The sequence below is a fragment of the Salmo salar genome, chromosome 02, assembly GCF_965601325.2.
Source record: "Salmo salar chromosome 02, fSalSal1, whole genome shotgun sequence".
In the NCBI taxonomy this organism is placed as follows: domain Eukaryota; kingdom Metazoa; phylum Chordata; class Actinopteri; order Salmoniformes; family Salmonidae; genus Salmo; species Salmo salar.
Window position 1 is genome coordinate 15,029,474 of NC_138292.1, and position 24,196 is coordinate 15,053,669.

Sequence of the window (24,196 nt, forward strand, 5' to 3'; positions counted from 1 at the left end):
CATACAGTATCACAGTCATAGAAAGTAGAAGTTTTCCTCAATAAAGCAGCTATCAGCAAAGTCACCTGCTGCAACCCCTAATGGGTTGGGACACTGCCTGAGGTCACCTAGATAAGATTACTACAATGACATTTTAGTAGATTGATTTTAGGAAAGTTAATAGTTCAACGTCGTTTTCAGGGTCATGTTTTACTGTTTTGTTGATACGGTGGATTACCTTGAACAGAAGCTGTTGGTGGAGTATTTTGGACAGCAAAGATAAAAAAAAGAAAAAAACTAAGATCTGTCTACTGAGGTACAAGGCATAGAAGTAGAGGCTGTCAAATACCTTGTTTAACCTCAGGGCTCTGGCATGCTGTTTAGAGCATCATTACAGGGTCCTACCTGACCCATTACTACACTCACAACTAAAGATAACTCTACCTATATGCTGAGTAGCTGAGTAGACAGATCTTAGTCTTGGGTTAATGACACTCTTGGGTCCATAGACTAATTTCTAGGCATCTTAGGTGAAATCTCTCTTCAGATAACAATTGATAACACCCCTCCTGTCTATTAAAGCAAGGCACATTCAAGGTTTGTTCTTTGAAGATAACATGTGTTCTGAGTGTTATCTTCCTGACCACAATGATGACTATAAATGACATCCATCAAGCCCAACAGGATTAGTTAGTGCAGACAAGCCAAGACATCAAGATGTGGTTGGATTTGTATTTGGGAATGGCAGTTTTTCTCAGTGTAGAGTGCAAACCATTGAACATGGGGACACACAACAAGTTGCTGGTGATCTCCTTTGATGGTTTCCGATGGGACTATGATCAAGACGTAGACACCCCTCACATGGACAAGTTAGTGGAAGATGGAGTGAAGGCAAAGTACATCACCCCTCCGGCTATCACCATGACGTCCCCATCTCACTTTACCACCATAACTGGTAAGGCAGAAGAGTTACAAAATGCTATTGACTTGTTGCGTGCATTTGAGTAGCTTGTTTGAAGTTCTCAATCAGGTGCATATTAATAAAAAATAAGAAGTATTTCCTTGGGTAAAATGTGACTACGGGCCCAAGTTACTGTTTCAAAACTGGTTTTGAAGTCAAATGTAGCCCACTACTGTTGATGGATTATTGACAATTGATTTCTTTGGCCAAATATTTCCATGTTTTCATATAAACAGTTTTGTTTGTGGCATGTGCCCAGAAAATCCCAGTCCTGACCATGATCTCACTCACGTTACAAAGTTGCCTTACTTGCCAGTGTTCTGGCTGGCAGGTAGCCTAGTGGTTAAGAGTTGACTAGGTGGAAAATATGTTGATGTGACCTTGAGCACAGCACTTAAGCATAATTGCTCCTGTAATGTATGTAAATGTAAATTAAATGTTCTTTCGGATTTTTAGGACAATCTAATATGTCATTCTGCGCCTGAACAAGGCAGTTAACCCACTGTTCCTTGGCCGTCATTGAAAATTGGAATTTGTTCTTAACTGACTTGCCTAGTTAAATAAAGGTAAAATTAAAATTAAATAAATCAAATGTACACTGTAAATGGGCACATACTGTACATATCCTTCGGGTCCTAATTATTTAAATACAAATCTCTTCAAACTTGCTGCTTACTTTATTTCTGGGCAGTTGACCTCACTTTAATCTGACCCTAGAGTTATTCCTGAGAAATGGAAATCACCTTATGTTTTCATTTGTTAATTCAGAAAAAAAAACACAAATCTACAGACAATTTCTAAATGTTCTCTTATATGACAGTGATACAAAATAATTATAGTACAGCAATTAAAGTTGTAAATGCCATCTTTGATATCCTTGATAAGACACATCATTGAGGTTTTGGATACTGTTTATCATAATGTCATGACGAAGAGACAATTCAAACTGGAAGGTTGTTGGCATTAGAAAATATTTACATGTCATTCTATTTTCTTCTCATATCTCTCACAGGGAGATGGATAGAGGATCATGGAGTTGTTCACAATATGATGTTTAATTCCACAACTCATCAGAAAGTGGGCCATAAAGCTACCTTGAAGAGGTCTGAGTGGTGGGACAATGGAGCCTTACCGTTGTGGATTACAGCACAGAACCAGGTGAGGAACTGGTCAGGATTTCATCCTGGACATAAAATATCACAAGTGTTATTTGTCTAATATGCAGATTTATCTTACAGTCCTCCTACTGACAGCTACAGAAACCACTGTCAGACTATTACATTGACCCCCCCTCCATTTGTTTTTACACTGCTGCTACTCGCTGTTTATTATCTATGCATAGTCACTTCACCCCTACCTACATGTACAAATTACCTCAACTAACCTGTACCCCTGCACACTGACTCGGTACCGGTACCCCCTGTATATAGCCTTGTTATTGTTATGTTATTGGGTTACTTTTTATAATTTATTGAATTTTGTACATTAGTTTATTTGGTAAATATTTTCTTAAACTCTTCATGAACTACACTGTTGGTTAAGGGCTTGTAAGTAAGCATTTCACGGTAAGGTCTACACTTGTTGTATTCGGCGCATGTGACAAAGTTTGATTTGACTTGATTATTTTTACGTGAATGAAGTAGCTCTGATGAAAGTTAAGACCCCTACTACACCCTGTAATTAGAAGCATACATACAAGCATACATATCTTTTCTTCTCTTTCAGGGCCTGAAAACAGGTTCCTTTTTCTTTCCTGGAGGAGCCGCCAACTACAGTGGTCAATGTGTAAACCGGGCGGTGGTTGAGGAAACAGGTCAACAAGATGATAACGAAACAGAGTGGCATCAGAATATTGACACTGTGTTGAGCTGGTTCACCAAAGAAGATTTTGACTTTGTGACTCTGTACTATGGAGAGCCTGACAACGTGGGTCATGCCAAAGGACCAGACCATCCTGACAGGAAAACCATAATAAAGCAGATTGACCGCACCATCGGATACCTGAGGGAGGCCATCCAGCGAGATGGTTTGACAGATAACCTGAACGTCATCATCACCTCTGACCATGGCATGACCACCGTTAAAAAAAGACCTCTTGTAGATGAGATAATCCTCTCTAAATACCTGAATTTCTTCAACTTGGTTTATTTTGAGCTCCTTGACTACGGCGGGTTTGGAATGATCACACCGAAGAAAGGAAAGGAACAGCAGGTTTATGATGCTCTCATGAAGGCCCCAAACCTCACAGTCTACAAGAAGGAAGATATGCCAGAGAACTTTCATTTGTCCAAGAATGACAGAATGCAGCCTATTATTGTCATTGCTGATCTAGGTTTCAACTTAAACTCGGTAGGTACTGGTATTAACTTTAAAGACACTTCATATACTATGTATAAAGTAAAAAATGGTAAAGTAAAAATATCACAGATTAAAAAAATAAAAACAATTATGATATGCATGTAATTTCAACAGCGGTTGATCGTCTACGTAAACAAAGGAGATCATGGATTCCATATGGACGAAATGGACATGAAGACCATCTTCCGTGCTTTTGGACCAGATTTCAAGAAGAGTTATCTGTCCGAGCCCTTTGACAGTGTCCACATCTACCCTCTAATGTGCAAGCTGCTGCAGATAGCTCCAGCCCCTAACAATGGCTCCCTATCTGTCACTGAGGGCATGCTGCTTCAGAACGGTACGAGCTGTGAGCTTCTAGAAAGCATATTAGTATCAAAATGCATGACAGTGTCTATTAATTCATTCTAATACAGGAAGATATCAACCATAATGTGTGCTCCACTGATGATACTTCTGGTATAAGATAATTATCAAGACTGACATGAGAAATGGTTATATCTAATGGCACCATTCTTCTCTACACAGGTGGGAGAAGAAATCAGATGTCCCTTGGTGTTTTGGCATCGATATTTGTCTACATTTTATTTGTCATCTAGTTATTTATGATGTCGGTTATTTTCCGTAATGTTCGTTAACTGAAAAGAATTGCATAGTTGAATCAATCATAACCAAAACTCCAACAGATATTCTTAAGGAGAATCACATTCACTATGATTTTCATCAACAATATCCATGTGATTGTATTATACACTCAGTTTCCAGTTTATTAGGTACACCTATCTAGTACCGGGTCGGACCCCCTTTGCGCCAATATACCACGGCTAAGGGCTGTTCTAACACACGTCCTGGACAGAGCCCTTAGCCGTGGTATATTGGCCATATACCACAAACCCCGGAGGTTCCTTATTGCTATTATAAACTGGTTAGCAATGTAATTAGAGCAGTAAAAATAAATGTTTTGTCATATCCGTGGCATAACTGCAGCTATACTGCACTCTGACTGCTCTTTCAATGGCAGTCTGACCAGGTGAAAGCTATGATCCCTTATTGATGTCACTTGTTAAATCCACTTCAAATCAGTGTATATGAAGGGGAGGAGACAGGTTAAAGGGGGATTTTTAAACCTGATTGAGACATGGATTGTGTGTGTTCCATTCAGAGGGTGAATGGGCAGGACAACATATTGAGTGCCTTTGAACGGGGTATGGTGGTAGCTGCGCTAGGCGCACCTGTTCTTCGTGTTTTGTACAGTCAGTGTATGTTTTTCACATTGATGCAGTTCATTTTTGTCATGGCCAAGGTTATTGCAGGGTGAAGTGGTGACTTGACATTTAAACAACAAGGGTGAATAGGCTATGGGCTATTGCCTAATGGAAATTATATGATTTTGAAACCAGCCATGATGAGTGGCTACACTTGTTGCGGTCATGTGACGAAGCAGGACAGGTTAGGTCAAACGGAGAGTGAGCGCGCCCTGCATTCTATGTGACGTTATACTGCTGTACAACCACTTCAGTTTTGGATCCGTGCGTGTCTAGGTTACTCAGCCTACATCACAACTAGTCTCTGTTGTTTTAAGCTATGGCTGAATGTTTTGGGAACGACATATATATATTCTACAATTGACTTAAGTCTTAGAATAAAGAAAAAATGTTAAATTTCGTCTTGCAAGATGTCTCAAACAACACGGAGCAAAACACAACAACGCCTGAGGACTGGACAGTTGTAAGTAATTTACAAGTATTGTGTTAAGTATTAAGTATTGTGATTATTCATTTGTAGTTGTCCTGTATTTAAACTACTGTACAGTGTACAGCAATGTGTATTTCTTAGTTGTAGCTACATCGTTGCCACATGTGTCTGCAGCATGGCTTTTGGGGGGTGGGACCACCCTCTCGCACTGTAGAAAGTGGATGAGATTATTCTCCCCAATTGACCAGAGTAGTGTTATAGGATCTGTTATAGGATCTGTTATAGGATCTGCCTCGCCCTCTGCAGGTAGGGATAGTGACTGTTTTGGTTTCTAATCAACACCTTTCCCCTGTAAAGGTGTACTTTGCAGTCAGATGGATCCAGATGATAATGGCAGTGCTAAGGTAAGCAGGGCGCAGCATTTACAACCTCTTTGTAATTGTACAATCTGGTGATCACACAGGTCAAGTCAAGAGCTCTTCCCAATGTGTTTTTTGTTGTTATTTGCAGCATTGTCGGTTCAGGTTCCATAATTGTTTATGCAACTTTCCAACACCTTATAAGGACACCTGAGGTTAGTTACAAACACTACAGATGATCCCCTCTACAGTTGGTTTTAATTGTTTCCTCATTTAAGCATATATTATAGCCTACCTTAGTTGGTAGAAAGGCGCTATATAAATCCAATTGTTGTTGTTTTTATTAATAACAATATTATTAACCTACCTACAATACCATGACTGTGCTTTAGACTCCAAAACAATGCCCAATACTACCTCCTCTGCAGATCCAGCCATTGTTCTTACTGAGTGTGACAGACTTGCTGCTGGCAGTCAGCTGGCTGATAGGAGCAGTACTGTTCACCCAGGACTGTGATAGCCATGCCACCTGCTACAACCTACACATCGTTGAACAGGTATGTACACAGACATATAATACATTCATTTACAGTAAGAGTTGAATTAATGTTTCACTCTGAGAAATAGATGACCAAGGCCGATCTAGATCCGGCCCAAATGAAGTAGAGCAGCAAATCTAGCCCAATTTGATGCCTCTTCAATTCTGTTAGATCGGGACAAAGGAGTCTGGATGTGGCTGACCCATTTCCCTTGTACTTGTGCACTGGAATATTCTGTCCCAAAAGGGAGCATGATATATAACCCCACAACAAAACCAATGATGGTCCTAGATATCTCATCTCCATGGATACGCAGAAAGGGAACACCATTCCATTGACACGTCATACCATGCTTCTCACCACTAAAATAGAAGTAAATGTTGGTTGATTCATGGTGACCACTGACGGAGAACCCCTGTCTTTTAACAGATGCTGTATATGACCTCGTTCTTCTACACATTGAACTATGTATGGACCCTGTACTCTGGGCTAAATAACAGATTCTACAGTAGCCTTCATGGATACCCAGCCCAAGTAGGTGCTACCTGACAAATGATCGTTTTAATGTCTTACACATTTGGTTGTCTGTAATTCCCCATATTCAACTGTTTGGTTAAAGTCTGGTCTCTGTTTTGTTGAAGTGCGCCACCAAATTGAGAAGTTTCAGCAAGATTGCTGCAGTCCTGTCATGGTAAGCATGGACTATTTCACAGAAAGAGTATTTCATTTACATGTATTTATTTAACCAGGCAAGTCAGTTAAGAACAAATTCTTATTTACAATGACGGCCTAGTATATGCTTGACCTATTTAAAGTTCACTAGATGTCATTATGCATCCAATAGAGGGAGTATGCTAAATGTCCTGTCCCCGTTTCTCCTCCAGCGTCCTCCCCGTGCTGCTGATGCTGCCAGTGTTGGTAACAGGAAACATGGACCACTGTTACACAAACTTCAGCCAGCCTTACAAGTAGGTCTGTAGCATGCATCAAAGTAGGAGTATTATCATGGATAGTTTACTTTGGGATAGAGATAATTGTGTGTCAATAAGGTTTGTAGTTTTAGTAAGGCAATCAGAATTCATATCACGCACTTCCGTGCTAAATGTTTGGTCAATTAATATGAGTTAATCGTCATTTTTAATGTTGTTTTTTTATACATATCTCTTGTTGATTTGAGGTGCATAACGGTTTGACTAATGTCCCTCTCCCTGCATATTAGGTGCCTTCTAATGCACACGGAGGCACTCTTCATGTCTACTGACTTGAGCAAGATGGAGGTGGACTCAGCTTGCCGCCTGGTACACATGTACAGTATTGCTGTCTTCCTGGCAGCGTTCCTCCTCACCTTTGTTGGCATTGTGGTAAGTCAGCCTATCCCATGGTTACCATCTTATATTTATTTTACTCAAACGTATCTTGGATTCACACGTCCTTTGTCTACACCAGGTGCTCATGGGAAAAGCCTGCACTGTTTACAGACGTTGTGTGAGTTCTAGTGGTTTCCTAGGCGACAGGCAGTGGGCGTCGCTTCGTGTTCTGGACCGACACATGCTCCTCTACCCCTCTGTCTTCTTCTTCTGTTGGGGCCCAGGTAACTACAGTACTGTTCACACAGCTCAGAATCCTAGGGCCCCCCCGGGCTTGCTAAAATATTTGTAGCAGCTGAAAATCACATTCTCCTTTTTGATATATTGCCTTATTTACCTTTTCATTTCAGCAGTCTTCCTGGCAGCCATGATTCTGTACAACCCCAAATCAGTGGAGGGAGTTGTGGGTGTCATTCTCTACATCTTACAGGTAAAACTGCCAGCTGCTCTGAAACCTACATCCAAGACGTGTGCAACCTCAGTCCATGGCTTAACTTTTACTTCCTCATCTTCATCCCAGGCCTTCACCTCATCCTCTCAAGGCCTTCTGAACTGTGTGGTGTACGGCTGGACACAGACACACTTCCGCTCAGCTAGCAAAGATGCTCTAAGGGACATGGACACCCAGACGCCACTTCTGAGATCTCAGAAGAAAGGCTATAAAACTCTATGGTCAACACCATCCCCCAAACCAGATGATATAGAAGGATCTGGTATTCTACCGACACCACATTAACTTACTATGGCGGTTGTGAAACTGGCAAAAGAAATTAAACAAAGCCTTTTGTGCCAGACTGGGAGTGACGGTTTGGTTGTGAATCTTGGGGACAGTACCTTGGGAAGCACCTGTTATACCAATGAAGCAAGAATACCCAAGGCTGTACACAAGGGACAGCAGGGTCAAACCAGACAGAGGCTGAACTGCTGAGGCGTAAAAAAAAGGAAGAACCAGGGAATTTACAACGAGAGGAAGAGCAGCTCTGAAACAGGATCTGAGAGCCCTGTACTTTCATCGGAATCAGAGTCACTCCCTCCCTCACTTGTTTTGACTGCATCGGTCGTGCAAACATTGTCTCTACATTAGTGTTTAGAATTTCCCACAGTAGTTGGGGACAGCCGAGGATATTTGTGAAAGGCTTTGTATCTGACTGGCATGTCTTTGATTTAGAGGGGCCCTGATTGAGCCCAACCTAGTGGAAACAGTGAGCAGCCTGTCACTTTTCATCTTGATGGAACAAAGGAACTCCATTCACAGAGATGCTGCTTGACGTACGAGTTTGGCCCGTGGTGTTGTGTGATGGTCGTAGATACGCAAGCGTGTGTAATGTTTAGTTTTCGCCCTGCATGGGCTTGGTCACAGAAATGTTACTGTAAGTTTATGCTCACTCCTTGAGTTCAATTCTAAACTTTATCTATCAAAGGGGGCAATTATTGCCTTGCATAAAATGTGACAGGCATGACAACGGGATAAATACATCACCACAACATACAATTTCTTTTTTTCTGAGATGTAAATGAAACTGAATGAAAAGAATGTGAATTTACAGTCTGTCAATGCATTGGACTTTATTTCAGTTTAACTCAATCCATCAATATGAAATGGGCATTGCAGCTAAAATATAGTAACTGCTGCAGCCTCATCAAAACAATAAAATATTGTTTCACTCCCACATCCGACCAGCTGCATCATGGCAGTTATCAAAGATGAGGCTGTAGTCAGTGCCTCCAGCTTTGACGAAATCAGAGACCGTCTTACTTCCTCTAAAGTTTTTGGTTTCAACTTTCTGCAAAAAAGTTGTAAAAAAAAAACAATGTTTTAATCTGAACGACTATGTATTTGCCACTACAGAGTCATTTCAATAAAAATGGCTTATGAAAGAAAGCGGATTGAATACTTGCCTTCCAGTCTTGACTCATGTGGCGTGCAGCCACCACTACAGTCTGAGTGCTGATGCCAAATCCATCCCCTTTATGGACAAGCCACTGGGAGCCATCAGCCAAAGTCACTCTGTGGATCAACAATGAAGGATTAGACATAGCGGGTAGTTTAGGCCATTTCTTAAATAATAAACATGATGTTGCTAGATATGTCGTAACAAACTGACTTTTGTGGGCTTATTTTATAAATATCATACGCATATCACGCATAATATGATGTTACTCACCTGACTCCTGAGTGGCTGAGAATCCCCACCTGAAAGGTCATGCCTTCAAGGGGTCTCCTCATTCTGTCCGCTTCATACACCTTGGAGTTGTACAGCTTCCTCAGGTCAGACATTTTAGATATGTCATAATTGTAGGATCCTCCACCACCTATGAGAAACGTTATAATAACACATGAACAACATAACAATAACATCATAATACTATATTTATAGATATTTCTACAAAAAGTTGTTCAAACTTACCACCACTGAAAGAGGATTCCACATGTACAACCAAAAGGGCCAGAAGAGCTGGCAGGATGAATGCGGTTCTGATGGAGAACATGGCAGGATTCTTTTTCCAAGGATGTTGTGGATACCGAATACACTTTGTGCAGTGAGATAGATTTACCTTTTTATAAACCCCAAGTTGAGACACTCCTCCCTGTTTTGTTATTGCAGCACATTCTCTTCAAATAGAAAGTACTGTCTGGCAAACAACAGTGGATTGCAAAATAGTTGTAGCACTTTTTCTTATAATATATATATATATATATATTTATTTTTTTTACAAATATGCACATTTAAAGGTTATACTCTCAAACCGATAATTCATCATCTTTGAAAGACATAACATAAACTTGTATTTGCTTAGACATAGCCAGATGTTCTCCAGGACAGAGGCAATGTTTGGAAAGACAATCAATTATTTATTTGACTGCTGTAAAGGGTTAACTTCTGCCTTGGAACACAGTTTAAAGTTCATTCCTGGGCTTTAGCAAACCAGGAAATTCCCAGTGACAACATGACAGAGCAGTATCAGAGAGCAGTATCAGAGAGCAGTACCACAGCACAGAGCAATTACCAAGAGTGCAAATACAGTCACTGCCAGTATCCTGCTGCAATACAGGATACTCCCATGTTGGGAAACACAGAGGGAACGGGCAATGTTTTTATTGTTTTTCCATCAGGAGACCATTTCTATGAGTTGCACTGCAATCAATCAACTAAAAATCGATAAAGAAAGCAGCTATTGTAATTTACCACACAAAACTTTTGTCAGCACCACATGTTCACATCCAGACAAGTTGTAGATACATGACTTCATATGTGAATGATGCTATGGCAGTCAAGGTAAAGGAAGGTCATTTGACTTCCAGCTGCCAGTGGAACCACAGGCAGTTCAATGAATATTGTAACTTTTCCAGCATATTGTCACTCACTCTAGAGGGAAATACAGTCACAGCCTGGTGACCATGACCTGATGCGATGGTGGCATCTGTCTCTGTTGGGCACTGGGGACATCGGGACTTCTCAGAAGGCTGGAACAGCTGGCAGTCATTCCCCCAATGGCTGGCATGTAGGCGTGGTGAAGAATTGGCAGCTGCACGGACCGTCTTCGTTGTAAGCTGCAAAGAAAAACAAGCAAGTGTGTAGGACGTTTCATTCATACAGTAGATATTTCTATAAAAAAAGATACTTATACACTGAGTGTACAAAACATTAAGAACATCTTCCTAATATTGAGTTGCCCTCAGAAGAGCCTGGACTACAAGGTGTGGAAAGCGGTCCACAGGGATGCTGGTCCATGTTGACTCCAATGCTTCCCACAGTTGTTTCAAGTTGGCTGGATGTTCTTTGGGTGGTGGACCATTTAACAATATAATAAAAGATCATAGTTTTCACATGGATTCACCTGGTTAGTCTATGTTATGGAAAGAGCACATGTTCATAATGTTTTGTATACTCAGTGTATATATAGAAAGTATAGAAAATATTTGTATTGCATAATGTATCTTTTAGTATCAGAGTAATATATTTTCCTGTACTGTTCAGGTGAGTTGATGTCATCAAAGTGTTCCCTGTTCATCCTGGGCACATCCTCAGAGCACACCTGGGCTCTCAGTGTCATCTTGGCCAGGTCGCAATTGTAAATGAGAACTTGTTCTCAACTTGCCTACCTGGTTAAATAAAGGTGAAATAAAAATAAATAAATAAAAACTTCACGGCCCTGTCGACTGGGAGGACTCAGATCTTCCTCTAGTACTTGCATGGCGACATCCTCCAACTGGTCACCAATCTGCAAAGACCATTTATATGTTAATTCACAAAGTTCCACCATCTGAAATGGTATTAATGATTATTATCTCCACAACAGATGGGTGTTCAACCTACAACGGTTAAAGTTCTGTGAATTGTTTAGACTCAAGACAAGGGTTCAGAACTCACCTCTGTGATTCTCCTCCGGAGCTGCTGGTTTTCAGTCCGCAGGCTTTCAAGAGATCTGCCCTGATTGAGACTGCTAGAGGAACTGGAGGTCTCCGAATCCTCCTTGTTAAGATCACATTGTAACCAGCTAGTTGGATCCACTGGGTTGGGATTGTCTCTGATTTTTACAAGCTAGGATCAAGACAGAAGCATTCAATTATATTTTTCAAGACGAGTGTTTACATCCAACATAATCTACCATATACACCAATTTGTAAACAATATACATTGAGAAATGGAAGTAAAACAAGAACATTGAGATAAATGAGATATTTGAACATGAGAGCTCAACATGTATACAAGAGGAGGTTTCAGAGATGTGGCAGGTGACACCTTGGGCAGGAACACCAGACACAGGGTGCAGGTACAGCAGGAGATGACCACCAAAGCCATGATGAAGAGCTGCACATTAGGGTGATACTGGGTCAGGAAGCACCCTGATGCTCCAATGATAGACATGATGGTCACATGGTACATGCTCAGCCTTGTGTACTTGCTGTCATCAAGTAGATGGATATGTGCATGCCTTGTTCTCAAGGCCAGGAAACATCCAAGAAACTAAAGAAAATATGGAAAACCATCAGCTAGATTATCAGCTTTGTTTGAAAAGGATCCTGGGTGTTGAACATGGTTCTGGCAATTTCTCTCACCATTAGAAGCCCTTTGTAGCCATATACAATGGCGAGCCATTTAGTCATGTTTGTACTTTCACAGTGCTCCAGGAAGTGCCTTGTATTAACATCTTCACCACCAGGATCAGTCTGAAACACCACAAAAAGGAAAGACTATTTTAATATTATTGATCTCCCTCTGAGGTTCACATTTACTACTACTCTACCACACGGTCGACTCCAGACCAGAGCCATTCACAACCACCACAAGGTCAACTCCAGACCAGAGCCATTCACAACCACCACACGGTCGACTCCAGACCAGAGCCATTCACTACCACCACAAGGTCGACTCCAGACCAGAGCCATTCACTACCACCACACGGTCGACTCCAGACCAGAGCCATTCACTACCACCACACGGTCGACTCCAGACCAGAGCCATTCACTACCACCACACGGTCGACTCCAGACCAGAGCCATTCACAACCACCACACGGTCGACTCCAGACCAGAGCCATTCATTACCACCACACGGTCGACTCCAGACCAGAGCCATTCACTACCACCACACGGTCGACTCCAGACCAGAGCCATTCACTACCACCACAAGGTCGACTCCAGACCAGAGCCATTCACTACCACCACACGGTCGACTCCAGACCAGAGCCATTCACAACCACCACAAGGTCGACTCCAGACCAGAGCCATTCACTACCACCACACGGTCGACTCCAGACCAGAGCCATTCACAACCCCCACACGGTCGACTCCAGACCAGAGCCATTCACTACCACCACACGGTCGACTCCAGACCAGAGCCATTCACTACCACCACACGGTCGACTCCAGACCAGAGCCATTCACTACCACCACACGGTCGACTCCAGACCAGAGCCATTTACTACTACCACATGGTCGACTCCAGACCAGAGGTTAACCCTACACACCATTTACTGTAATCTGTGGATGATCGACAGTAAAACCAGATAATCTCATTACTGTAAACAAAGCCCATGATAGTGTGCATTCCAACACACAGTGTACTGCGGTTGATCTTTAGCTTCGAACAGAGGGGATTCAACTCATGGGTGGTGAGATTTGCAGTGTAGAATGATGGTGTCTCAGGTCTAAAGAGGTTGGCCAATAGGGATGGTTATGTTGTGGAGGTGGGCAGAATGATTGGATAACCAGTTAACTAAATGTAATGATACTTCCTATAAGAAGCGTACACATTTAGACACCTTTTAACTTAAAAGCATGTGTGCTGATGGTACTGAAGTACCACCTTGGCCAATACGTGACCTGTCTGAGTGATTAACCCTCCGAGCTGAACTCTTCCACTGTTCGTCTAATAGGATCTGGATCTAACAATTCATTTTATTTGTTCCTTTCAAGACTTCCAGAGACTCTTAAAGAGTAAGAAATAGAATACAATAGTAAATAAACATGGCATTACTAAGAGGACATTAGAAAAAAGGAGCATGACTGGCACAACAACACCGGGGGAAATTAACAACAAGCTAATCAAAAACGCAGTTAAAATTGAAAGGCTAACTTTAACAACATCCGCATCCCCTACACAACAATCCGGGGGAAATTAACAACAAGCTAATCAAAACCGCAGTTAAAATTCAGAGGCTAACTTTAACAACGTCCGCATCCTCTACACAACAATACCGTGGGAAATGAACAAGGTAATCAAAAAGGCAGTTAAAATTGAAAGGCTATCTTTAACAATGTCTGCATCCCCTACACAACAAAAGATAAGAGAGTAAGACCAGGGTTAAAAGAAAACATGTAATTAAAGTGTTACCTCTAGGCTGAACTCTTCCACTGTTTGTCTGAGTGGATCCACCATCTGCCAGCAGGTTAACAGACACAGATCGATTAGCAGCATTCCCCCGACAATTATCCATAGTTGGTCATCCTTATTCATCTGTAGAAAGAACAGAGGGGGAGAGGATGAGTATTACATATTAGACAGGAGAAATGGCGATTAAGAGGCCTGTACTTTTTTTGAGTTTCTTTAACTTGATCTTTCGAACTTTGAGTTTACCTTTTCAATTATATCCTTATTTTTGACAATTGTCCAGACCCTCCAAGTTTTTGCAAACAATGCCCCAAAAGTTGTGGTGTATCCTACAGAAAGAATCCATGTGCGAATCTGTGACAAGAGGAAAAACATTGAAACAATGTGCATCCCTTGAAACAAGGGGTTCCCTCATCACTAAAATGCTTAGATGTTTAAGCTCATGTGTACTCACAGGGCAAAGTGTAACAAACACTTTGTCAGTCACAAGGGATCCATCCAGCCCATAGAGGAAGACAGAGGTACAGGCCAGCATCGTACCCAGGATAATGAGGTAGTTCATGGACGGACTGGACTTCTTCATGACCCTATGGGAAAAACTAAATATTAAGATCTTTTAACGGGCTGCCTTGTCTGAGCAGAGCATGTGAGTAAGTAAACTGGATAACAACGAAATAGAGAACAACCTTGTGTTTCAATGAAAGCTACCTCAAAAAGTATGTAGTTCAATTACAAGCCAATACAAGATGCTTGGAATAATGATCATACCAATGGTTGTGATGCTTGATGTGGAAGAAGAGGAAGGAGAGTGCCATGAGCATGGCCAGGCCAGTGGTGGATAACAACATGATGTAGAGGGGAACACTGACATCCCACCGCTGGGAGTGTGTCCGGTCTTTAGGCGGCTCCATGCCTATGAAAGGCACAAAAAAGTAGAATGCAAAGACTGTTACAAACAAAAAGGAAAATGTCTTTCTTTTTTATGATTGAGGTGTCATCATCAACTTTCTTAATGCCTTGTCCTAATAGTGTGGCCACCTACCTTGAAACTTGATTAAGTGGTTGATGAGTTCTAATTCTTCTGCTTCAGCATTATACTGGCCTATCTTAACCTCCCGGCCCTCTGTGGAAACACAAGCAGTTGATAAATATTTCACAAAGAATGTTCTCTAAATTCATGGAAATACACATCTGTAATGTTTACCTTGAAATTGGCTTAATTTAATAGTTCCCATGCGTTCACCATTTCTAAACAGAACTTGACCCCCCCCCCCCAAAAAAAGAAAAAAAAGAAACTGTCAATTTGACAACAATATTTGTAAAACACGTCTTGTCTTTAGTCTTTTGGAGCAATGATCTATCTAAAATGGAATGTTAACACAACAGTCATGCTAACTTACAGTTACACCCTCAAAGCAAATCTCCTTCATGGAATCCAGGACCATTCGTCCAATCTCCTTGTCGCTGACTGTGAAGTTCCGGTGGATGTCATATCTCTCTCTGTGTCTTACAGACTCAATGACCCTGGTCAATGCTTTCACCATCACCCAAACTCCATCATAGGCAAACCCATGGAACTTGCTTGCAACCAACCCTCTCTGCAGCAGCTCTCTGTTGTAAGTCTCGTCATACTCTTGTGGGGTCTAAACAGAAACACAAAGGTGCTTGTTTAACTTCTCTTAATGCTCTTGCATTACCTTTGCTACACTGCAAATACACCGTTTGATGTTTTCAACATTACGTCCAAATCTTTGGTTATAAACACAAGTTATCCATTGGAGAGAGCATGGCACAGTATCGACAGAATATGTTGTCCCTTGCTGAAAACCTCAGTACCTACCCTTCCTGAGATGCCTTTTATCTGTCTGTTACTGAGGTGTGTGAAGTCCACAGTGATGTAGCCTTCCATTGCGGTCAGCAGGTTGTTTGAAGCACAGTTGGAGGAGTTGGCCTCCTCCCACCAGCTCCCCTGGTAACCGCCAGGGAGGATCCACTGATACCTCCCGCCAAACATGTTCAGGCTGTAAGCCTAGAAGACAAAGGTTACAGGGTAATTACAAAGACAAATGGTTATCATAAAGATCATTCAAAAGTAATTGTATGATGAATGCGCTGTTAAACTGCCATTAATCTTTGTCTCAAACAAGTGCTAATCATTAATGATGGCATTGTGTTGCATCGCATCAGTTTTAAATGTAGGTTTTCTGGTTATGTACTCACACAGCAAAACACTTTGGAGGCTGAATTCTCGTCAAACAACCCAATAATGATCCTTACATCCATATCCTGTCGAAAGGGACATGATAGAAAACAAAGAAGAGGCAGAAGCTCCAGATTGACACGTTGAGGATGCATCTGCAATTTTCTGAAATGATGCAATTCAGTGCCTAATTCAAACTTTGTTAGTAAAGATGATTTGGGCATATTACTGACCTTCAATTTCTTTACATTGACACATGGGTCAGTGGACAGGCTTTCAGTTACAGCAACCATAACATCAGCCTTGCTCAGTTGTTTAGTCAGATCTCTCCTTATCTTTCAAGGACAGGACAATATAGACTTTAGAATTCATACATAAGACAGCATAGTTGTCAGCAGTCTTAATCAATAGGCTAATGCCGGATACCCTTGTATCCCTACTTGTAAAAATGTTTTTATTTTACCTTTATTTAACTAGGCAAGTCAGTTAAGAACAAATTCTTATTTTCAATGACAGCCTAGGAACAGTGGGTTAACTGCCTTGTTCAGGGACAGAATGACAGATTTTTACCTGGTCAGCTCGGGGATTCGATCTTGCAACCTTTCGGTTAGTAGTCCAATGCTCTAACCACTAGGCTACCTGCCGCCCCGAAATGGCGATAACAGCTACATTGTACACCAAACAGGCATGTGACAGAAAGCGTTACCAAGGTCAGTGGTACCTCTGAGATCCTCTGTACATCCTGGGTCAGAGTCCCTACACGTCTCCACTTGTAGTTCTGTAGGATCTTCACAACAGCCTGATTGACTGTGTTGTCTGAGGTGACCATTCAGAAGAAGTTGGGATATTTTTTCTCATCATCTAAAGCAGGCGTTGTTGCAGCAAAAGACAGCTGAAATATTGAATGTGCAATAATGTTAGGCTTGAAGAGCACTCTATCATTATTTGAAGTACCAGCAATGGTGTGATTTGCATGTATGTCACCTATTAAATAACATGCTCTATTGTGATAAACAATACAACGTGGTATAAAAAGGTTGCTCAGTGCCTACAATACAGTGTGATGTAAAACGGTTGCTCAGTGCCTACAATACAGTGTGATGTAAAAAGGTTGCTCAGTGCCTACAATACAATGTGATGTAAAAAGGTTGCTCAGTGCCTACAATACAGTGTGATGTAAAAAGGTTGCTCAGTGCCTACAATACAATGTGATGTAAAAGGGTTGCTCGGTGCCTACAATACAATGTGATGTAAAAAGGTTGCTCAGTGCCTACAATACAGTGTGATGTAAAAAGGTTGCTCAGTGCCTACAATACACTGTGATGTAAAAAGGTTGCTCAGTGCCTACAATACAATGTGATGTAAAAGGGTTGCTCAGTGCCTACAATACAGTGTGATGTAAAAAGGTTGCTCAGTGCCTACAATACAATGTGATGTAAAAAGGTTGCTCAGTGCCTACAATACAATGTGATGTAAAACAGTTGCTCAGTGCCTACAATACAATGTGATGTAAAAAGGTTGCTCGGTGCCTACAATACAATGTGATGTAAAACAGTTGCTCAGTGCCTACAATACAGTGTGATGTAAAAAGATACCTGTACAAGGTTCCACCCCTGTAGTGACTCAGCAATGATGGATGTGACTGATGGACACACACCTCCAAAGATCATTAAGTATTTTGGCCCAAAGCATATGGCATCAAAGAAGGCTTTAAGTCCTTTGGCAATATTACACTAAAAGACAAAGAGAAAACGAGAGTGAACTGTCCCACTCCATTTATCATCATTATGATTCCAAACGCACTGAACAGCTTACATGTGCTTTCTTGCATTAAAATATACTACTTTTAACCTTGTTCTCCACATAAACAATGTACACCCCACTAACAGAGGCTTGTTGGTCCAAAAACACCAGTCCACTAACACACCAGCAAAAGTTACCTCTGAATCTATGATGTGAAAATTGATCTCATAGTTTCTTAGAGGAGTCTGCTGCTTGCTCAGGTCGTCTAGAGCGAGCTGGACAGCCGGCAACACGGACGCCGTAAGGTTTCCCCGCCCTGGGTTGTCTGTCAGTGGCATGATCCACAAGACTGGCAGAGAGTGGCGAACCTGGGTCAGAGAAGGAACAACGACCAGCCATGAGAGAACCAGGATCTGTCCTGAACTTGCTCGTCCACCGCCACTCATCCTTTCTTTTTGTCCGTCACTTCCCAGTTTCCTCTCCCTGGTGTATTTCTCCTCCTGACTAGCACACCTCCTGTAATGGAGTCAGGTCCTAGTTAAGAACCCTTAATCCTCGTCTGTTCCAGCCAGGCCATTCCACACACCGCGGCTGCTCCCTCAAGAGAATCCACTGAAGAGGATAAAGGGATAAGGTGCTGGCAGTGACTGACTAGGTTACCTACATCTGCCACTCTGATCCCACTGCACACATTCACTGATTGCTATGCTCTGGTTTTATCCTGGAAAGGAATTCACTTTTAATATAACGTTTCAATATTTTGACATTTACATTTAGGTTATTCCCCTGTGGATTATGAAGAAATATAGCTCCACAATCAGACGTATAGGTTAAAGAAATGGTCTGTGATTGACAGCTTATGTTTTTACAGGGAAGGAACACCTTTATGTCCAAGACCTCTCTAACCTTCAAACTCTGGCATCATCACATTTTCACCACAAGATGGCATTGTTGTTCAGCTTCTCAAGAGCGCTCAAGCAGAACATTCAATGAACTCCTTTCTCCAGCAATAACATTCATTAATTACATTCATTTCAAAATAATAAGTGTTATTGTTCTGCATGTAGTTGCAGAACAAGCTAGAATACATTTTCTATAAAAATCAAACATCAAAATGACCAGTGCAATCATGTTCAGGCTACACTTTATTTACTTATGAGACAAAATATTGAACAAAAATATAAGAGCACAAAATAAGTATCTGTCATGAAAACATTTCCACCCAAGTCAGAAAATTCTCAGGCTTTGACCTATGAACTTAGGCACTCCCTCACATCCCCTCTCCCAAAAAGTGAGTCATAACACAATAACGGAAAAGTTGGAAAGGTTGATATTCTGTGCACTCATCGGTCGATGGGGGACTGTCTTGTGATGTTAACAGGTTGGTCCAAAGGCCTCTTCCACACACAGATCACATCTCATTCCTGCCCTGCCAGCGCCCCCTTACCACCACTCTGGCCTTTTCCTGGCTCTCTGGATCGACCAGTCTGTCTGACAGGGCCTCCTGGTCCCTTACCCCTGCCACCACCACCTCCCCTCTTCCTCCTGCCACCATGCCTCTGTCCACCAGCCACCCCGGCATCCTCCTTGGCAGCCTGTGCCCACAGGGCATCAAAGTTCCCTGGAGCCTGGTATCCAGGCAGGCTGGCATCCAGGGGGTCTCTGGAGAGCAGTACCCAGATAGCGGGTATGTTCCTATTGACGGTGAGGCTGTCCAGGCCTGCCGCAGGCTCCAGGGGTTCCCACACCTCCAGGACAGTGCTGAAGAGCAGCCTGGTCTGCTGGTGCAAGCCTTTCACACGGCGCTTCAAGATCTCCACACACGTGATGGCCTTGGAGACCCCCTTCCCCATCCCAGTGAATACTATCTGCCGGCTAGGCATCTTTTCCGGTGACTGGGAGCATGGTGCTTCCTGGACCTCAGTGGTGCTACCCCCTTCTTCGCTCTTAGGATGCCCCCCCTCGCCTTCCAGCGCCCTGGGCTTGACCTCCATGCGGCTCAGGGCGTAGCGCATGAGGTTGCGGATCTTGCTGCCATCCTTCACTCTAACCTCATCGGTGTCGCTGGAGAGGCCAGGGAATGGGCAGGGGCAGGGCTGTTCCACCGTCCGCGCCTTACTGTAGTTCTCCATGTCACCTGTACCTCATCTTTGTAGACAGACAGAGACACACATACAGAATATTTGATCAACACTGTATTAGAACTAGTGTACAGTAGCCTCAGACTTTTACATAATAATCTTGCTGCCATATCTCTTAATTCTCTAGCTAAATACTCTGGCTGTAGCTGGCCAAGTACCTCCTTAATAAAATACAACCACTGACTGTTTCGTTGAGATTCAATTGGCACATGCGCATTCGCGACGTGTTAACATTTTAGAGCAACAACAATGAGGAAACAGTATGCGGTTGTATTTGATTACAGTTTTATAAAAAAGGCACGCAAAAACAGAGGACAAACATAGGTACACGATAAGGGTTTAAGAATAAAAATAAATAAAAAAAGTATCGACTGCATTGTGACTCGAAGGAGACGGAGCTTCATTTAAAAAACTGAGATCCGTATAAAAAACGTCGCTCAACTCCGTAGAGTTGATGTAGCCTACTTGGCAAACTCTGGCTGTAACTAGCTACAGTTAGATAGGTGTGTCAGCCATGAAGAGCTATATGCTATCTAATTAAGATTAACTTCGTTATAAAACTCACGTATTTACAAAAACCCAGTCGTAAGCATCGCGTGTGTTCTGATCAGCCCGGTTAACACAGTCAAAGAAACTGTTTATTACTTACCAGAAAACATGGGACATCCGTATGTCGCAAAGGGCTCTGATCGTATGACGTTCGCCGCTGCTGCAAACAGCATTAAGGAGCCCCAGTACATTCTGGGAGTTGTAGGAGTTAAATATATGCAATCGCTTTACTTTTTAAAACATGACTGACTGGAAATAACAACAGAGTTTCTAAAACCATACTAACCCACCTTTGACATAACCACATTAGTAGGGTGGAAGTGTTTGAAGTATAATAATAAGTCGTCTCAGAGAAAATATTTGTTTTAGTGGTTTGCTAGAACAATTTCCTCGGGTTATCTATATTTCAGCAGGTTTCGTAAGCAAATGATTATAAGAGACACTTGTGCCAAAGATGTCATAAGTGATCACGTGTGCCAGACACACGGTTTGCGTTCCTCAGCTAGAGCGTCATTAGCCTACTGTAACCGTGTAGGTTCCGTCCCTATAGCGTTTCAGTCGGTGACGTCACTCGCTCTGAGACCTGAAGTGGTTGTTCCCCTTGCGTTGCAAGGGCCGCCGCGGCTTTTGTGGCGCGATGGGTAACGATGCTTCGTGGGTGTCAGTTGTTGATGTGTGCAAGGGTCCCTGGTTCGAGCCCAGGTTGGGGCGAAGAGAGGGACGGAACCTACACGGTTACACTACGTCACATTGGTAGGTTTCGTTTTCGAATGTAGGTTACCAATTATGGTATGTTGTGTTGCAGATATGTGGTAGGGGCACGAGGGAACACACTTAATGTGTTGTCAAATCTTTTGTGAATGTATTGTAATGTTTTTAAAATTGTATAACTGCCTTAATTTTGCAGGACCCCTGGAAGACGGGGCTGTAGTGGAGCAGGTTGAGAACTTCAAGTTCCTTGGCGTCCACATCACCAACAAAGTAACATGGTCCAAGCACACCAAGACAGTCGTGAAGAGGGCACGACAAAACCTATTCCCCCTCAGGAGACTGAAAAGATTTGGCATGGGTCCTCAGATCCTCAAAAGGTACAGCTGCACCGGAGCACCTGACGGGTTGCATCACTGGCTGGTATGGCAACTGTTCGGTCTCTGACCGCAAGGCACTACAGAGGGTAGTGCGTATGGCCCAGTACATCACCAGGGCCAAGCTTCCTGCCATCCAGGACCTCTAAACCAAGCGGTGTCAGAGGAAGCCCTAAAAATTGTCAAAGACTCCAGCCACCCTAGTAATAGACTGTTCTCTCTGCTACCGCACGGCAAGTGGTACCGGAGCGCCAAGTCTTGGTCTAAGAGGCTTCTAAACAGCTTCTACCCCCAAGCCAAAAGACTCCTGAACAGCTAATCAAAGGGCTACACACACTGTAAAAACATTTTGTTTCTGTACTTATGAATAATGGTAGAATACTGTGAAATTACAGGGATAAACTTATATTTAACTTTCGTTGTGTTGAATAATAGGAGATGTCAGTAAATGCGAAATACATTAAACTTCCTGTATTTTTACAGACACGCATCCCCTTTTCACAACAATAAGCTGTAGAAATACAGTAATATACATTGTAAAGAAAACACTACATTTACCATTGTTTTATGGATATTTACTTTAGTTTTACATTCTAAATGCAGATAATTATAGTAAAATAAAGTTTCTGATGTTTAAACAGTATACAATTATGCAAGAGAATGTAAAAAAAAAATGCTGTCGTCTGGGATTGTACTGATACTGATATCACTACATTACAAACATTAACTGCATTCTACCTTGACTCTCTATTTTCACAACCAATAATAGTTACATTGAGAGTAGGTTTTTGTAATATTATTATAATAATCTGTTTTCTAGCTTTATTTTTGTCAACAATTAAGGAGTTGTCTGTTTTTTTAGCTGACCAATTCTCTATTTTCACAACGGATACCAGTTGAATTGAGAGTAGTTTTTGTAATATTATGATTATAATCTGTGTGCTAGCTATATTTTGTCATCAATTAAGGAGTTCTTTAGGCTTTTAGCTGGCCAAATCTTTATTTTCACAACCAATGCCAGCAAATTAGAAGATTCCAGGTAAAAATAGGAGTTCATGGCATAAAATTGCAGTAATATACTTTATTTTGATTGAAAGTAAATCACCGTTTTATACAGATTATTTATATACATTTTTAGTCTGTAGTTTTAGTCTATTTCTGGCACCTGTGCTGCCAGACTATTACAGTAAATTAAAAAATAAAAATACAGTGCAGACTATGTGCATTGCCCCCCTCTTTTATGCTGCTGCTACTCTTTGTTTATCTATGCATAGTCACTTTAACTCTACCTACATGTACATATTACCTCAATTACCTTGACTAACCGGTGCCCCGCACATTGACTCTGTACCGGTACCCCCTGTATATAGCCTCGCTATTGTTATTTTACTGCTGCTGTTTACTTATTTGTTAATTTTATTTTAAATTTTTTACTTGTCAATTGTTTACTTAACACTTATTTCTCTTAAAACTGCATTGTTGGTTAAGGGCTTGTAAGTAAAATTTAATTTAATTCCCATCTACACCAAGGTTTGTTTTAGAGCTAAAAATGTTTTGGAAGAAATGGGGGTGCAAAGGTTTTGAGCCCTGTTTATACATGGTTTATTCCTGTTTCCTGATCTTGTCCACATTTTCAGAAATGTGTCTACACATGGAATTAAAATGTGTCTCTTATCCATCCACTGTCTGCATATTTTTCCTGGTCCCTCCCTGTATCCAAATATTTGAATACTATTCTTTCATAATGTTACTTATTTATTTTAAGACACATTGATGCCATAAGTCAATGGTGCCACCTGTCAATGATTTCTCGGTCCGATCTGTCTACACTTGTAAAGATATCCAGTCAATGCATGCCTGACTTCCTACCGGAGGTGGTTAGGATCACAATGAGTCTTTTAATCATCTACACCTGTCTACAAATGTGGGAACAATCAGAATATGGACAAGATCAGGACAAAGGACACACGTTAGCTTCAGGTAAGCTATAAAAGGGGCTTTGGAGCGGTGGACATTTTAGAATCATTGAGATCAGCTGTGTGGGTGGTCTTAGTCTATATTAATGGATCACCTCGCTGTAATACACCGGTCAATAGTGATTGCAATTGGCCCAGTCTCTAACATTGTGACTGTATATCCCTGTTCTTGACTAACACCACACACACACGTCTGTTGTGCCCTACCCAGGTCAGGGCCTACTAGGGACACCAGGTGCCGTAGGCCTACACAGAATGCAAAGGTTAAAAAAACAAAGGTCCAATGAAATGATGCCTTAGGTGAGTAATTATGACTCAGCTCTGTCAATAGGGCTGCAAGATCCAACAGAATCACCTACAGTATATTCACAACTGCCCTTTGTGAATATTTCATTATTCAAAACTATATTC

The 24,196-nt window shown here is 41.8% G+C and overlaps 4 protein-coding genes across 7 annotated transcripts; 2 read left to right on the top strand and 2 right to left on the bottom strand.

Annotated features, from left to right (window-relative positions):
• The first annotated feature begins 608 nt into the window (after positions 1-608).
• Positions 609-4,956, top strand: LOC106596636 (ectonucleotide pyrophosphatase/phosphodiesterase family member 7). The gene is made up of 5 exons (XM_014187906.3): positions 609-934; positions 1,953-2,098; positions 2,666-3,289; positions 3,413-3,635; positions 3,824-4,956. Exons 1-5 carry the CDS (start codon positions 697-699, stop codon positions 3,892-3,894), a joined length of 1,302 nt encoding a protein of 433 aa, XP_014043381.1. The 5' UTR covers positions 609-696; the 3' UTR covers positions 3,895-4,956.
• LOC106594036 (transmembrane protein 116) lies at positions 4,741-9,355 on the top strand. Of its 2 annotated transcripts, none has more exons than XM_045719058.2 (11): positions 4,741-5,023; positions 5,348-5,394; positions 5,501-5,564; positions 5,778-5,906; positions 6,318-6,422; positions 6,530-6,579; positions 6,773-6,856; positions 7,108-7,249; positions 7,335-7,479; positions 7,606-7,685; positions 7,776-9,355. In XM_045719058.2, exons 1-11 carry the CDS (start codon positions 4,949-4,951, stop codon positions 7,989-7,991), a joined length of 1,137 nt encoding a protein of 378 aa, XP_045575014.1. In that variant the 5' UTR covers positions 4,741-4,948; the 3' UTR covers positions 7,992-9,355. The 2 variants fall into 2 exon arrangements, with proteins under 2 accessions (XP_045575014.1, XP_045575015.1); XM_045719059.2 differs by having other exon boundaries at positions 7,609-7,685; positions 7,776-9,147.
• LOC106605869 (gamma-aminobutyric acid type B receptor subunit 2) lies at positions 8,805-17,120 on the bottom strand. Its single transcript, XM_082968598.1, is given in 18 exon segments — positions 8,805-9,039; positions 9,155-9,263; positions 9,421-9,568; positions 9,664-11,479; positions 11,629-11,799; positions 12,001-12,225; positions 12,318-12,428; positions 14,095-14,217; positions 14,338-14,445; positions 14,546-14,678; positions 14,860-15,004; positions 15,134-15,214; positions 15,296-15,357; positions 15,493-15,734; positions 15,932-16,120; positions 16,312-16,377; positions 16,525-16,626; positions 17,013-17,120. Coding segments are annotated over 15 exon segments (2,199 nt in total). The 3' UTR covers positions 8,805-9,039; positions 9,155-9,263; positions 9,421-9,568; positions 9,664-11,146.
• Positions 17,121-19,161: 2,041 nt separating this feature from the next.
• On the bottom strand, positions 19,162-21,158 carry ci023 (Alba-like protein C9orf23). Of its 3 annotated transcripts, none has more exons than XM_082958562.1 (2): positions 20,825-21,158; positions 19,162-20,182 (listed from the first exon to the last, which is right to left on the bottom strand). In XM_082958562.1, exon 2 carries the CDS (start codon positions 20,164-20,166, stop codon positions 19,453-19,455), a length of 714 nt encoding a protein of 237 aa, XP_082814688.1. In that variant the 5' UTR covers positions 20,167-20,182; positions 20,825-21,158; the 3' UTR covers positions 19,162-19,452.
• Between the last annotated feature and the right edge of the window lie 3,038 nt (positions 21,159-24,196).

Excerpts from the sequence above, each read along its gene's own strand:
- LOC106596636 (XM_014187906.3), top strand. The coding sequence starts at position 697 with ATGTGGTTGGATTTGTATTTGGGAATGGCAGTTTTTCTCAGTGTAGAG. Across the intron at positions 935-1,952 it reads TCACTTTACCACCATAACTG|GGAGATGGATAGAGGATCAT; the intron begins GTAAGGCAGAAG and ends TATCTCTCACAG. Across the intron at positions 3,636-3,823 it reads GGGCATGCTGCTTCAGAACG|GTGGGAGAAGAAATCAGATG; the intron begins GTACGAGCTGTG and ends TTCTCTACACAG.
- LOC106594036 (XM_045719058.2), top strand. The coding sequence starts at position 4,949 with ATGTTAAATTTCGTCTTGCAAGATGTCTCAAACAACACGGAGCAAAAC. Across the intron at positions 6,857-7,107 it reads AACTTCAGCCAGCCTTACAA|GTGCCTTCTAATGCACACGG; the intron begins GTAGGTCTGTAG and ends CCTGCATATTAG. Across the intron at positions 7,686-7,775 it reads TCATTCTCTACATCTTACAG|GCCTTCACCTCATCCTCTCA; the intron begins GTAAAACTGCCA and ends TCTTCATCCCAG.
- ci023 (XM_082958562.1), bottom strand. The coding sequence starts at position 20,166 with ATGGAGAACTACAGTAAGGCGCGGACGGTGGAACAGCCCTGCCCCTGC.